Raw genomic sequence first — 14,698 nt, forward strand, 5'->3', positions numbered from 1 at the left:
TGTGTTAACACAAGATGCGTTTATTCAATTGTTCCACCCTGAAGCTCACCGAGTTCCTCGGCGAGGATGTCCCCCCATACGCAGTTCTCTCCCATCGCTGGCAAGACGAAGAAGTCACTTTCCAGGACATTCAGTCAGGCATTTCCCAGGGAAAGAAAGGATATGAGAAGGTTTTAGCGTGCTGCACACAAGCCCAACGTGGTGGTCTGGACTATGTCTGGGTCGATACCTTCTGTATCGACAAGACCAGCAGCGCCGAGCTATCTGAATCGCTTAATTCCATGTACGATTGGTACCACAAGGCCCAAGTCTGCTATGCCTTTCTCTGTGATGTGTTTGAGACCTCCGTTACGGATGAGGGGAGCTTCAAGGACAGTGTATGGTTCACCCGTGGGTGGACGTTACAGGAGCTCCTTGCGCCAACGCAGGTGGAATTCTTCAGCGCAGAATGGCATAGCTTGGGAACAAAATCTGATCTGAAGGAGATCATTGGGAAGATTACCGGAATCCAGCAGGAAGTACTGGATGGACGCATCAGGCCTCAGGAGCTCAGTGTCAGTCAGCGCATGTCCTGGGCGGCCGACCGAGTAACTACCAGAATCGAGGATATCGCGTACAGCCTACTGGGATTATTCGAAATCAACATGCCCATGCTGTACGGTGAGGGGAAACGCGCATATATCCGACTGCAGGAGGAAATTATGAAGCAGTCCGATGACCAAACGCTGTTTGCATGGAAGAGTTCGGACGAAAGCTACCGCGGACTTCTGGCCCAGTCGCCGGCCGATTTTCGCGGCTGCGGTACATTCGTTCAATCAAAACACAAGTTGAATCGAACCCCATATTCCGTTACAAACATGGGAATTACCATCGAGCTGGCCGTCGTTCAGTGGAGTATGGACATATATCTTGCCGCTTTGGACTGCGAAATCGGTGACAGCCAAGAGCGACTCGCGATTTTTCTAGCCCCGCTGCCAGACAACAACCAGTATGCCCGAGTGATGTGTGAAGGGGAAGACCTACCAGTCTTTCCGTCAAATCTCGAGTCAGAATACCGGAAGGTCTATGTCAGACAGAGGATTGCAGGTGCGCAGAGACCTCCCGAACGCATGTATGGATTCTGGCTTCGCCAGTTCCCACCTGTCCATCCTGGCCCCAACTCTCGTTTCGAAGTCACAGCATACCACCCTTGGGATGAGACAGAACGCAAACTCCGCATCCCTCCAGGAAAAAGAGGCACGGCAGGATTGATCAGATACTCGATGAGGCAGGACTTTGTGGTGAATCTCCGAGTCGGTTTCGACAGGCTCCTCAACCCAGTTGTCCAATTCGGTGGCGCTTTATGGTCCGCACAACGTGGCGCCAGAGTCCGAGATCCCAACTCCTTTGAAGCTCTTATGGACGACGAGTGGATGGACGCACGGAGGGAACGGGTATTTATTGGCGACAGAAATCACGGGCTCAACCTCAACGACAGCACGATCCGGATCCTGATCATGGAGGAGGTAGTCAAGGGTCAGCGAATGTGGGTGGTGCACATCGCAAAACCGGAAGATGGAGCCTGGCACAAGGATTGCGTCTGCGACGGGTGCAGACTGACAGTGTTTGGAGCTCGGTATCGATGCAAGACTTGTCCGGGATTCGATTACTGTTCAGATTGTATCAAGTCGGCGGAAACGACACATGCAGGACATGAATTCGATGAGGATCGGCCAGCTTGGCACGCGGGAGTGTACTGTGATAACTGCGGCGAGGTCAGTATAGAGACACGGGGGGTGCATATTGATAATACTGACTTTCCAAGGGCATTTACGGCAGTCGATATAAGTGTCATGACTGTGGAGACTATGATTTGTGTTGTTATTGCAAGCCGGCATCAGAGCAAATCCACCCGAAGCATCGATACAAGGAGATCAAATCTCCTGATAATTGATGCGAAGATTCCTCTTGCGGACGGTAGAAGACCAAAAGCCGGGTCACATTTCAGCCATTGGCCACATAAACAAAACCACCAGACAATTCTTGCAAAGCCACAATCTGGCTCTTGCTAAAGTATTTGCAGACATATGATGTTGCATATGTTGTCGAACCAACAACGGTTAGGCGTGTTTCCTACAAGATCCATACCAATACTACCGTATGCTTCATGGACGGTATATCCTGGCGAACTCCAGATGTCTTCTATTCCACGTACACACTAGACTATAAAGGATAAAAATGTACCTATTTTGACCATAGCGATGTGAACCGTCAACTGCAATTTCCCAGCCCACAGCCATCCCCATTGTAAACAACAAGACTTATGCTCCTCCATATCAGTGCAACACTGAGGACTATTGGCCGGTAGACTGGTTCCAGGGACACACAAGAGTCTCATTTGGCCATATAAACTCATATAAATCGCGTGCCAGGCGCCATTCCTCCCAAGAGCCATCGGATCTGCGCCACCAATTGTCAGCTTACTCCCGGACCGTCTCGATATATCGTTCACCATACTCCACCTCGATACAATTCGGGGCCAACACCCAGGCTCTCAGCAAAATGCAGGCAGCCACCGCGTCGTACGGCTTGCGGGCTGTTTTGATAAACCCAAAATTTGCGACCCCATGTTTGTCAATGCACAGAGGCTCGTGGCCATCTTGCCCAACTCCATTCAGCATGATTCCATCCTCCTCGTTGATGATGGGACGGGAGTGTTCCTCCCGACCAGGGCCAGCGAGCGATATGCCGGATACGTTGACGATTCTCTGGGCGTCGGCGACTAGTTGAGACCATGCGGTTTGCCATTCAACGCTATCGGTATTGTGGATGGTGTAGTAGTGAGTGTAACTAGGCGTGTTAGGAATTTTCAACGGGGACTTGTGTGACTGCTTACCCCATTTTAGATGGATTTGAGTTCTTCGGAGTGAGTGTTTAAGCTGATACCTGAGACAAATGAAGGTTGAAACTGGGAATGGTCTGGACGATGAGTATTGTGGTGATCATATAGACTGGGAACGTGGTGGTTGCGACTGCTGGCTGTTGCTTTCTCCTACTCTTCATCAAAGCAACTCAACTAGAGTAGGCACTTCAGTAGAGCACCTTCCACATGGTCCCACCGATGATTGAATTTTAAAGGAATCAACGTACCCATTGTTGGTTTTCATAAACCCCGTCCTTTCATCGGAATACGATAGTTTGGTTGGACATAGAATGATCATGAAGCAAGTTACTCAAATATCATGTTTCTACTTCTCAACAACCGCATCTACTTTCTGCAGCATTGACTCTCCGATGATCGCCGTATCACCTCCCATACTACTGCACATGAACTGCAAGAAAAGTCGCATTGACCGTTTGGCAACATGTGGTGTTGCGAAAGAATATAGGCGAGACTTATGAATCACTAAATGCCCATCAACAAAGTATGCCTGCAGGATTCTGCCGCGTTTTGCACCCATAAAGGACAGAAGCAAGACCTGTATATCCATTAGCTCCTAGTAAACTAATTAACCAAATGACAAACTCACCGGTATAGTGGTGTGCTTTCGAAGCCGCCGACTCGAATACCTGCTTAACATGACCGAGACAATCGTGAGGACCTCTGCTTGCAACAGATCGTCGTTATGGCCTACAAGCCCATGCGCCAGGGTGAGCATAACATGAGGCTGGTCCCGTGGATTCCAGGCCTGCCAGGCATCGCGTGGAAACCATCGACTATGGTGCAAGATGTCATCGTGGAAGATTTCGTGGATGATACCACTTCCGAGACCACTATATGCGTTAGGTTAGGACTTGTACGAAACCAAAAAAACAGTTGGCTCATACCTTCGCTTCCAGTCTGTTAGCTCTTTGAGTTTAACCTTTCTCGCATCACTTGTCCTCATCGCACACGAGGCAAACCTGAACGACATGAAATCGCACATCAAATAGCATTCAGATAGTGTGTCTAGTTCATATATGTCTTCACCAGCCCAGAAATCCTCCTCTTCTCGGTGTCTCTCTCTTGTATCTTCGTCATCAGTATCAATGTTATACGCTCGGAGCTGTTCGAGTGGCATCGGAGAGAAGAACTGCAGATGGTTTGAGCTTGATGGTCCATAGGAGCCGTCATGGTTCAATGGTAGACTGTGGCATTTGATATGTAAAGAGTCAAGAGCTTGGAGACTCAAATATGGTCTGTCCATTTCATACACCAGATTCCAGATATTGTGGAGGTCTTTGAAATATTCATCGCTTTGGGTTACAACATCTTTTTTTTCTGGTGACTGTCGAGGTCGCTTTGGCCGAGGCAGAAGCCTGTTGGCCAGGAATTTGATGCACGAAGCCATGTCGGAGCTGCTGCAATCTGTGATGCAGGGTCGAGAAATTTCTCATTCCGAAGAATTGACTATATACAGAGGACAGTCTACTTGTAAGCTCGGCGTCATGCGCTAGTAGTATGGACGCCGTGGGTATGTAGAAGTTGCTCATCCATGGATTTGATTGAGATTGGTAAAGAGATACTACTATGGACATTCATTCTTTATACCAAGAGAATAGACACTCCCAGCCTGCTGGGTGCTGGGGTGAGTTGAGGACATCTGAAGGCGTGCAAAGCAGATCTAGTCGTCCATGCCAGTAAATCATTGAAGTAGCAAGCTATGTATAGTCTACTGTACGGTAGATGCATGCTTGAAGAGGGTAAGAAAGAGAGATCACGACCTATATTTGACGCGAGAGAGAGAAGTGGCATACTTCTATCAGCCACTGCTGGGGTATTTGCGACTGTCACAAGGGTTATTATGGTTCAAGTTGGCGACTTCACTTCACCTGCTCGAGTACACATGGGTCTCATCTAGTTTCTCCTACGAGTTAGGTATATTAAGAATACAGTGTAGAGTTATAACTTTGTCAAGTGTATGGAGTAGAATATGCCAGGATCTCACAGAAATCTTGAATAGACTAGATAGATAGGGAATCTTAGCTATGAGTTTTGTTCTTTGCGCATTTATGCATAGGGTTGCTTCGCAATAATCAGGGGTCATAGCCCCAGAAATTGGATATCATTTGATTTTTTTTTTAAAGAAAAAAAAAGAATATGCATTCTGGATCACTTAAGATGTCAGACTGACTGATCATCTTCGTATTTCAGCCAGCCCTAAACACCAACTCTTCACCTTCGGAACGGGTAGATAGACAGGGTATGCTGGATCGAGCCTTTCCTATTTTTAATGCAGATCAAAGTAGGAATTCGCTTAGCTCCAGACTCTAAAATCATTCCATTTGCATGTTTGCCCAAGCCATGAGGAATATCCTGCATCCAGCCTAACACCCGCGAATCGTTAACCGCTGGCCTTCAGCTTCACATTGCTTTTTCAGGCAGAGGGCACTGGATATAAACAACAATACTGTACCCCAGTAGTTGAGTCATAAGAAAAATCTCGCTCGTATTCAATATTCTGCCAAAGATGTCTGCCTTTCCGGATTATCCGTTTCTTTATTCAGATCCCCCAGATCCAAATGAACAACCCCCTTCAACATTCTTCAACAGTCTGCCATATCGCAAGTCCCGCTTCCACGATGCGGCTGTCGCTACATCGCTTGCTGTGGTCAGAAGAACAGCAGATTCACTTGGTGTGGACTTCAACTCCCTTGTCCAGAAGGGATGTGTTACTTCTACGGGTCATATGATTTCCTGGACCGCACCGGAATGGCCTCCTATTCTTGTTCCGTTGCTTACGGAGATGTGTGAATCGTTACTGCATTATGATGGTGAGTAAATTTCTCATAGTAGTTGCATGTTCAATATTAATGTGATAGATGCAATCGATACGCTGGATATCAAGAATGTAAGTAAGACTTCCGAGTTCGGATCGATTTCCTTGCTAAATTATCTGCAGAAACGGGATGCTCTCACAGATGCAACACTGGGTCTTTTGAGAATGTGGAAACTCAATGAAGCACCACACTTCGATGCAGATGTCAACAAGACATTCATCTCCAATATCGAGTCCCTACTGGAAAGCACACCGGAGCTCAGAACGCTCATTCTCAAGACCTTTATCGAGACCATCATGGCGCAAGCCACAAGCATCCAGTCTGGGGTTTCATTTGAGGAGTATAAAAAAGCACGCATGGCCAGTTCCACTATCAGGTAAGTCAGCCTGTCCTCGTTTCAAGACAGTCACTAAGATGGACAGGCCTGCATGGGGTCTAGTTGCTCTGATACAAGGTCTTCGAATCACGGAAGAGGAAAAGCAGTCGGTGGCGCCAATACTCGATTACGGGGTGATGAGCGGCTCGTTATCAAACGACTATTACAGCTTCCATCGCGAGTTCGATGAACATATGAAGTCTGGAACGCTAGATGCAATCCACAACGCCATGGCGCTGCTGATGACCGAATATGGATATTCCGAGGAGGAAGCGGGAGACATCTTAAAGCAGGAGGTACTTGCCGCAGAGAAACAGCTTATGCAGCATTATGAAGCATGGGAAGCCTCCGATGCTCCCAAGTCGGATAACATCCGCTCGTATGTGGTTCTCTTCATTCTGGCTGTTGGTGGGGGAAATTACTGGCAGTCTCAGAGTTCGCGGTATCGCAATGAAGGCATGACGACCACGATTGAGGATCGAGCTCGGCTGCTCCAGCCGCGAAGGGAGCACTTATTGCGACTCGAGGGTTATCCCTCTCCAGCAAACCTAGATGGAAGCTGCCCTCTCTCTGAAGTTATTGGACGCACAGCAGTTTCCGAAGCCCAGACGGTTCTGGCGACGAATAGCCACTCTACAAAAGGCGATATCTTCGCGCGCTTCCAACCTGCTGACGCAGATAAGGTTTGTCTCTCTAACTTTGCAACAGTATATGCTAACAGCGTAGATTTGCATGGCACCGTTCGATTACATCAAGTCGCTGCCAGGTAAGAACACACTCGGCAGGTTTATCGACTGTCTCCGGGCGTGGTTTAATCTGCGCGATGAGCACATCGCCATATTAACGAAAATCGCGGTCATGCTGTTCAATTCAACACTCCTGTATGCTACTCCGAAGCTAAGCACTCAACTCAAGATCATAACCACTGACTGTATAGACTCGATGATATCGAGGACGGCTCGGCCCTTCGTCGCGGCCAGCCGGCAGCACATGTAAAATTCGGAGTCGGACAGACGGTCAACAGCGCCACCTTTCTGCACGCGGAGGCAGTGAGCCTAGTGCTTGAGCATCTCGGGCCTGACTGTCTAAACATAGTCCTCGGTGCGTCCTGAACATTTTGCCGGGAAAATAACAGAGAAAGGATTCTAATTTGGTAGACGAAATCAAAACCCTGGCGCGGGGCCAAGCGCTTGATCTCCACTGGACATTCATTCAGGCCCGCCCGACTGTGAACGAATATCTGACTATGGTCGACCACAAAACCGGCGGATTCTTTCGACTGGTCCTCCGAGCCATGGGTAGCCTGTCCTCGACTGCTGTTGATTCGGACCTGGAACATCTGGTGACGTTGATGGGGAGGTACTACCAGATCCGTGACGATCATCAAAATTTGGCATCAGACGAGGTAAATTCCCGAGGGTGTTTGTATCGGAGACAGTATGGCTGACGGGAGAAGTACACGGCCAAGAAAGGCTTCTGCGATGACCTTTCCGAAGGAAAGTTCTCCTTTCCAATCATCCACTTGCTCCAGCATAGTTCCAAGGCGAATACCTTGTTCAAGCTCATCTATGACCGACAGAACGGCGATATCTCTCATGCGGACAAGCTCTATGTTCTCACAGAGATGAAGGAGTGTGAGAGTCTTACATATGCCTCTGAGGTGCTCGATGAACTATTCACGTCCATCGTCGAGACATTGGACAGACTGGAAGAGAAAATGGGTCAGAATAAACAACTGAGGTGTCTGATACTTTCATTGAAGCTATAGTTTCAGCTAAGACTGTCGAGATGGTTCAATTCAATGTGGATGCTTCGTATTCACAATTGTATCTATCATACCACACTAGACGGCCGAGGGTTTCCATACACCCAATTCCCAGCAAGCTCCAACACGCCAGACATCCCCATTCATTCTCTGCGTGTGGCGGCAAATTCCACAGTAACAGAGGTAAACCTTGGTGGGAAGAGATGCCACGGGGATACTGACGGTAAATTGAATTGCCTGGCAGTGGCACTTTGCAGTCAGTATGAAGAATAATTGAGAACCGAACAGCTGAAGACATCACTATCAACAAATCATTTTTCAATAATCATCTCCTCTTAACCACTTATCCAACAAGAGCTGTTTCGCAGTTGGTCTTTCCTCAGGCAACCAACACAACGTTTTCCGTAGAAACTCGAGGAAAAGCCTCTGGTTATCGCCTTTTAGTCGAGACTCACGACTTTCTAGAGACTGTTGAGGAATCTCTTCCGAACTCTTCCAATTACCTGCAAGAAATTAGGAACGAGGTTAATTGTAAGCCAATAACACTGAAGGCCAGCAATCCTTACCTTCCTCATCCCAGAATTTAAGGCGTTGTTTACTTCGCCTGAGAAATTCAACAGGAGGTGGTCCCAGGAGCGAAACCATTTCCGCAAAACGTCGAGCTTGGCCGCTTTGAGTGTCCAGGTTTTGGCTCCTGAAAAGGTGTCCTTGCTCAAACAATGTCCATGCCTAAGAGGTGCGATATCAGCAGGAATCATAGAGTCAAAAAGTTAACGATCTTACAGTCTGACCTATTGCCCATATGTCTACCTTACTATCCCAGTCCATGCCAAGCATGACTTCTGGCGCTCTATACACGTCTGGCATTATGAGACCAGTTTGTCTCTCCTCAGCCAGTCGCGCTTCTCCAAGATCAGCAAGGATTGGCTCCCCGCTCGTCAGAGGCATAGCACGTGTAGCATAAATCGTGCGATCATCAAGAAATTTTCGTGGTGCCGGGTTGGTTATCTCGTCTTCCTCCATGTAAGCAAGGACCGTTTTATCATCAATGCCTAAAAGAATATTATTTGGCTGAACATCTGAGATAACATAAGCTTCATGAACTAGTAGACTGATTCATATCAATTCTCACCGGTATGGATAACTTTACACTGATGGAGGTAATTTAGAGCAATGAGTACAAATCGAAGGGCAGGCCGAAGACGTTCCTCTGTTAAAGCATCACCTTCTAGGCAATGTATGTAATCACGAATATCGATTCCAGCGGGTTCATGGATAATACACGAATGAGTCCCATGCGGTCCAGAAACTTGGAATGAGTCATGAACAAGTCGTACATATTTCTCAACGCCATGAGCATCGTGGACCGCCTTCAAGTGATTCGAAATCTGCACTTCTGACGGCTTCCGCATCGTACGAGCATGAACCTTTAGAACCAGGTACTGTCCATCACTTCATCATATCAACTTCATTTCTTTCAATAGTGCAAGCGTGCTTACTTACCATAGATCTCGACATAGCCATACTGTCGAGGATGAGCCAAAGCCCAGTTTCGTCACGACCTGATAGCGAGACCGGAAAACTTCGCCAATGCGAACTGGATAGTAGCGTTCCTTCACATATCCAGGCAGTGTTTCTTCTTCAAAGTCTCTAGAGGAATCCAGAACGGTAAAACCTGATGTCGGAAATTCTCGTGGTTGGGACAAGGGAGTAGAAGCCATTTTCCGGCGTTGGCAAACAAGCTGTGAAATGAGTCGCGAATAGCGGAAATGACTTGAGAACAGTGTTGAATGTGCGGATGAGCGAACAAGTGCACTCAAAATGTATGGTCTCATGTCTTTTTTCCATTCAAGAAGGATATAAAAAACTACTCGAGGTATGCAACCCGCTTGTGCTTAGATTTAAGTCTGTACTAACAACAGCTCTTCTAAGATCAGGTGTTGTAGTGTGGTATTCACTATATCAGTGATATACTTACTTACTATGCCTAAATAGGCATAGTATAATGTATACTAACTAGTATAGTCATCCCCTTATTTATATCTACTAGAAAGGAGCTAGGGTAAGAGAATAAGAGAAGGATATATGTAAGGATCGCGAAGGTCCATTATGTATTATATTAAAGCTACCTTCACAGAGGAGCCTATTAATGAGAAGGCTCCTCATAAGAGGTCATATGAATGAATAGTCACATAATATATAAAGATATAAACCCTGCCTATAACTACTAAACTCTAAAGTTTAGTAATAATCTCTATAAATAAGGATACCTATCTTTAAATCTAATTATAAATATTCTTTTTTTATACTAGTTTCTAATTCTTATAGATTATAGATCCTTATATTTTATTACTTAACCTTTAAAACTAGTCTATTAAGAAAATAATATTATAAAAGAAGTTAGTTAGATTTAAACTATTTAATAAACCCTCCTCTATAACTATATAAAGTTAGATAGTAGGAAAAGAGATAATCTATAAAGAGAAAGACTCTAAGAATAAGCTAGATTTATAAGACTCTCTTATTCTAATAAATCTAAAGTTAATAAAAATAATCTCTATAAAAGAGTATCTATAATAGGAATTATAGCTTTTATAAGAAATCTAGAAGCTTTATAATAATCTAGGTATAGGCCTTAAAAAGTATCTATAAAGCTAGAAATAAAAGAAACTATTCTTATTATTTATAAAGAAGACTAATATCTAAATCTAATCTTTATTTAAGTTAGAGAGATACTTAATCTATAACTATATAATATATTAAGTCTTTATTATAAGTTAGGAGTCTACTATAAAGACTAATAACTAGAATAAAAAAAATATACTAAGATTATAATAGCTTATCTAGACTATATTCTCTTTAATCTTTAATAAAGTAAGATATTTAAGAACTTTTATAATTAAGAATAAAAAGGCCTCTATACTTTTCTAAAATTATAATTAAGTAATTTAGAGAATTATAAATAGAAAGTATAATTATAAATATTTTAAATAAGATCTTATAAAAAAGAAATAGACTATATATATTAGTAGAGGTAGTATAAGTAATAGATTAAAATTAAGAATAATATAAAAAATATAAAGAAGATATAATTATACCTCTTCTTTAAGTTCTTCTCTATAGTATTTAGGCAGAAGATCTATAAATATTTAGAATTTCTAAAATCTAAGAAAGAGATAGTCTTCCTACTTATAAGACTATATCTAAATATAAAATAAAATACTTATTAAGACTCCTTATATAAAGATAAGAATTATTAAGGCCTTAGGAACTTAGGGAAGCCCCTTATAAACTATATTAATTATATTACTATTAAGAAGATAGAGATAATAGGATCTACTATAATTACCTTATTTATAAAGAGGTAAGGCCTATAGTTTTATATCTTTAGCATCTTATAGATCTACTTTAATTATAATAAGGAAGGGTATATTATAAGATACTATCTAAATAAGCCTAAGTAGGAGGGCCCTATAAAAACTAAATAACTAGTTATTATTATTATTATTAAAAAATAAGATAAAGAGTATTATAGATCCTTACTCTCCTATCTAAGTATATTTCTTTAGGCTTAGATAGAAGAGAAGGGGTAGGAACTAGCCTTATAAGTACTAGTTAATAATAAAAGCTTAGTTAATCTTATTCTTATAATATTAGCTAAGGAAAATAACTAGTATACCCTACTATAATAGGTCTTTATAGAGATATTAACCTTATAAGAAATAAGAAATAAAGAAGTAGTAGAAGCTACTATCTTAGTTAGAGATAGTAATAAAATAGAGTAGCTCTTTATAGAGCTTATAGTAGTATCTCTAGATATAAATTATATTATCTTAGGGATGCTATAGTTAAAGTAATATAATCCTATAACTCTTTAGGGAGAAGATAGGGTAATCTTTAATATAGAGTTAGCTCTATAAATTTATCTAGTCTTAGTAGAAGACTTTATAGAAGTAAAAGATATAGTAGTTATAATAGTATAAGTTATAGAAATCCTATAAAAGATAATAAAGAGTAAGAACTCTATACTAGACTAGCTTATAGACTTTTATATAGTCTTCCTAGAGAAGAAGGCTTAGGAATTACTATTATATTATAAAGATATAGATCTAGAGATAGATCTAGAGGAAGAGAAGTAATTATTCTTTAGACCTCTTTATAATTCCTCTGTAGCAGAATTAGTAGTATATTATAAGTATCTTTAGATAATACTTATAAAGAAGTAGATCTAGGAGTTAAAATTAGTAATAAAAATATTAATTCTTTTTATAAAGAAGAAAGATAGTACCCTCTAGCTATATATTAATTATTATAATCTAAATTATATTATTCTAAAGAATTACTATCTACTTCCCCTTATTATAGAGATTATTAAGAGGCTTATAAAGGGGAGGATTTTTATATAGCTAGATCTTTATAAGGCTTATTATAGGATTAAGATTATAAAGGAGTAGGAGTAGAAAATAGCCTTTTATATAAAGTATAGGTTATTTAAGTATTTAGTTATATCTTTTAGGCTAACTAATACTCCTATAATATTCTAGAGCTTTATAAACTAGCTATTCTATGACTACCTAGATATTTTTATAGTAGTCTATATTAATATTATTATAATATTCTTATAAGATAAGAAGGAGTACTATAAATATATCTACTTTATAATAGCCTAACTCTAATAAATAGGACTATTTATAAAGCTAAGTAAGTATCTCTTTATAGTAAAGAGAATTAACTTCTTAGGCTATATAATTATACTAGAAGGTCTAGAAATAGAATCTTTATAGATTAATACTATTATAGAATATCTATAACTAGAATCTATAAAGAAGATCCTAGCATTCCTAGGGTTTACTAACTAGTATAGAAGGTTTATTAAGAAATATTTATACTTTTTAGTAGATCTCTTAGACCTCTTATAAAAACCTAGTCTAGGAAGTAAAGGGAGGACTCTAGAGAAGGAGTTCCTAATCTTAGAAGTAGTAAATATCTTTAATAAATTAAAGAAAGTATTTATAAAGTAGGTTATTCTTACCTACTTTTATAAGAAGTACTACTTATAGATAGAAATAGATGCATCTAGATATACTATCTATAAGATATTATTATAGCTAAGTAAGGAGGGTTATTAGTAGCTAATAGCCTTCTTCTTATAGAAGATGTAACCTATAGAGAAGAACTATAATATTTATAATTAGGAACTTCTTATAATAATAGAATCCTTTAGGGAGTGGCATCACTACCTAGAGGGTTTATAAGAAGTTATTAAAGTTATTACTAATAATAATAGTCTTTACTACTTTAGGACTATACCCTAACTATTATAAAGATAGATAAGATAGTTATAAATATTTATAATATTTAATTTTAAGATAGTCTTCTATATTAGAAAGAAGAACCCTATAGATAGACCCTTATAAAGGGCTAATTATAAGAGAGAGGCTATAAAGACTAATACCTAGGGCTAAGAGGATAGAGACCCTAATATATTAAGATAGTAATTAATACTTTATAAAAGGGAATATACTAAAGTAAACACCCTAAAGGATATAAAATAGAAGGTTTATATAGTACTAGTCTATAGGATAGTAAACTTATAAGAAGGACTAGCTTAGGGAGCTAGTATTTATAAGGGTATCTAGAGGCTAGGCCCTTATATAAGGGACTCCTCTATAGAAATTTAGGCTTTACTACTAAGATTACTTATATAAGATAGACTTATAAAGAAGGTCTATATAGTATAAGTAAGAGCTATAAAGGAATTATTATAGTCTTACTATATAAAGAATAAATCATTATATTAGATAAGCTATAAAGGGCTCCTTTATTATAAGGGCTTACTCTATATCCTAGACTATTATAACTTAAGATTAAGTATCCTTATAAAACTCTATAATAACTCCTTTATAGGCTACTTTATAGAATAAAGAATAAGAGAGTTAGTCCTAAGATACTTCTAATAGCTAGAAGTAAAGAACTTTATCTATAAATACTATATAGTATATAAAGTATGCTAAGGATTATAATAGACCTAGGGTAAGTAATAGGGCTTATTAGAGCCTATATCTACTTCTATAGATATCTAGATCTAAATTACTATAGATCTAATTATAGATCTCCCTATAAGTACTTCTATAGTAAATTTATAAGAAGCTTTTAATAGTATCTTAGTAGTGGTGGACTAATTTAGTAAGATAGGTTATTTTATATCTATTTAGACTACCCTTAGTAGGGAGAAGTTAGTAATAACTTTTATCTATAAGGTCTTCTAACTTTATAGAATGCTAGAAAAGGTTATTATAGACTAGGGTTCTATCTTTATAAAAGATTTCTAGGTAGATTTTATATTTTATCTTTTAATTTATAAGGGTCTTTTCATAGCCTACTACTTATAGATAGATAGCTAAATAAAACACCTAACTAGTATGCTAGAATAGTACTTATAAGCTTATATTAACTTTAGTTAGGAAGACTAGGTTAACTATCTCCTTATTATAGAGTTTACTTATAATAATATATACTAGGTATCTATTAAGAATATATCTTTCTATATAGTTATAGGTGTTAACCCTTATATAATAATAATAGATTCTATAAACTAACTAAAGAGTAAGGTTATAGAAGAGTTAGTTATAAAAAGACTAACTAAGCTAGAATATACTTATAAATATATAAAGGAGGCTCTAATAAAGGCCTAAGCCTACTAAAAGAAATACTATAATAAGAAATATATTATAAAGATATTTTAAGTAGGAGACTAAGTCTAGATCTCTACTAAGAATATATTATAGATTAGACTAATTATAAAGTTAGATTAGTTA

At 40.0% G+C, this 14,698-nt stretch overlaps 5 protein-coding genes across 5 annotated transcripts, besides 2 other annotated features; 3 read left to right on the top strand and 2 right to left on the bottom strand.

Moving 5' to 3' along the window:
- Positions 1–14: 14 nt before the first annotated feature.
- Positions 15–1,933, top strand: ACLA_071590 (HET domain protein; the record flags this gene model as incomplete). Its single annotated transcript, XM_001275551.1, has 2 exons — positions 15–1,754; positions 1,805–1,933. The coding sequence occupies 2 exons, from the start codon at positions 15–17 to the stop codon at positions 1,931–1,933; spliced, it is 1,869 nt and encodes a 622-aa protein (XP_001275552.1).
- A 526-nt stretch (positions 1,934–2,459) lies between these two features.
- On the bottom strand, positions 2,460–2,880 carry ACLA_071600 (uncharacterized protein; the record flags this gene model as incomplete). The annotated part of the gene is made up of 2 exons (XM_001275552.1): positions 2,460–2,829; positions 2,876–2,880. The coding sequence occupies 2 exons, from the start codon at positions 2,878–2,880 to the stop codon at positions 2,460–2,462; spliced, it is 375 nt and encodes a 124-aa protein (XP_001275553.1).
- A 725-nt stretch (positions 2,881–3,605) lies between these two features.
- On the top strand, positions 3,606–3,912 carry ACLA_071610 (uncharacterized protein; the record flags this gene model as incomplete). Its single annotated transcript, XM_001275553.1, has 2 exons — positions 3,606–3,766; positions 3,837–3,912. 2 exons carry the CDS (start codon positions 3,606–3,608, stop codon positions 3,910–3,912), a joined length of 237 nt encoding a protein of 78 aa, XP_001275554.1.
- Positions 3,913–5,429: 1,517 nt separating this feature from the next.
- ACLA_071620 (polyprenyl synthetase family protein) lies at positions 5,430–7,883 on the top strand (the record flags this gene model as incomplete). Its single annotated transcript, XM_001275554.1, has 8 exons — positions 5,430–5,733; positions 5,782–5,810; positions 5,862–6,115; positions 6,162–6,798; positions 6,842–6,996; positions 7,053–7,216; positions 7,273–7,520; positions 7,572–7,883. 8 exons carry the CDS (start codon positions 5,430–5,432, stop codon positions 7,881–7,883), a joined length of 2,103 nt encoding a protein of 700 aa, XP_001275555.1.
- Positions 7,884–8,341: 458 nt separating this feature from the next.
- ACLA_071630 (uncharacterized protein) lies at positions 8,342–9,601 on the bottom strand (the record flags this gene model as incomplete). Its single annotated transcript, XM_001275555.1, has 5 exons — positions 8,342–8,383; positions 8,447–8,574; positions 8,696–8,951; positions 9,218–9,332; positions 9,384–9,601. The coding sequence occupies 5 exons, from the start codon at positions 9,599–9,601 to the stop codon at positions 8,342–8,344; spliced, it is 759 nt and encodes a 252-aa protein (XP_001275556.1).
- Positions 9,602–11,896: 2,295 nt separating this feature from the next.
- Positions 11,897–13,276: a mobile genetic element.
- A 759-nt stretch (positions 13,277–14,035) lies between these two features.
- Positions 14,036–14,641: a mobile genetic element.
- The last annotated feature ends 57 nt before the right edge of the window (positions 14,642–14,698 follow it).

The sequence above is a fragment of the Aspergillus clavatus genome, genomic scaffold (genome assembly GCF_000002715.2).
Source record: "Aspergillus clavatus NRRL 1 1099423829791 genomic scaffold, whole genome shotgun sequence".
Taxonomy (NCBI): domain Eukaryota; kingdom Fungi; phylum Ascomycota; class Eurotiomycetes; order Eurotiales; family Aspergillaceae; genus Aspergillus; species Aspergillus clavatus.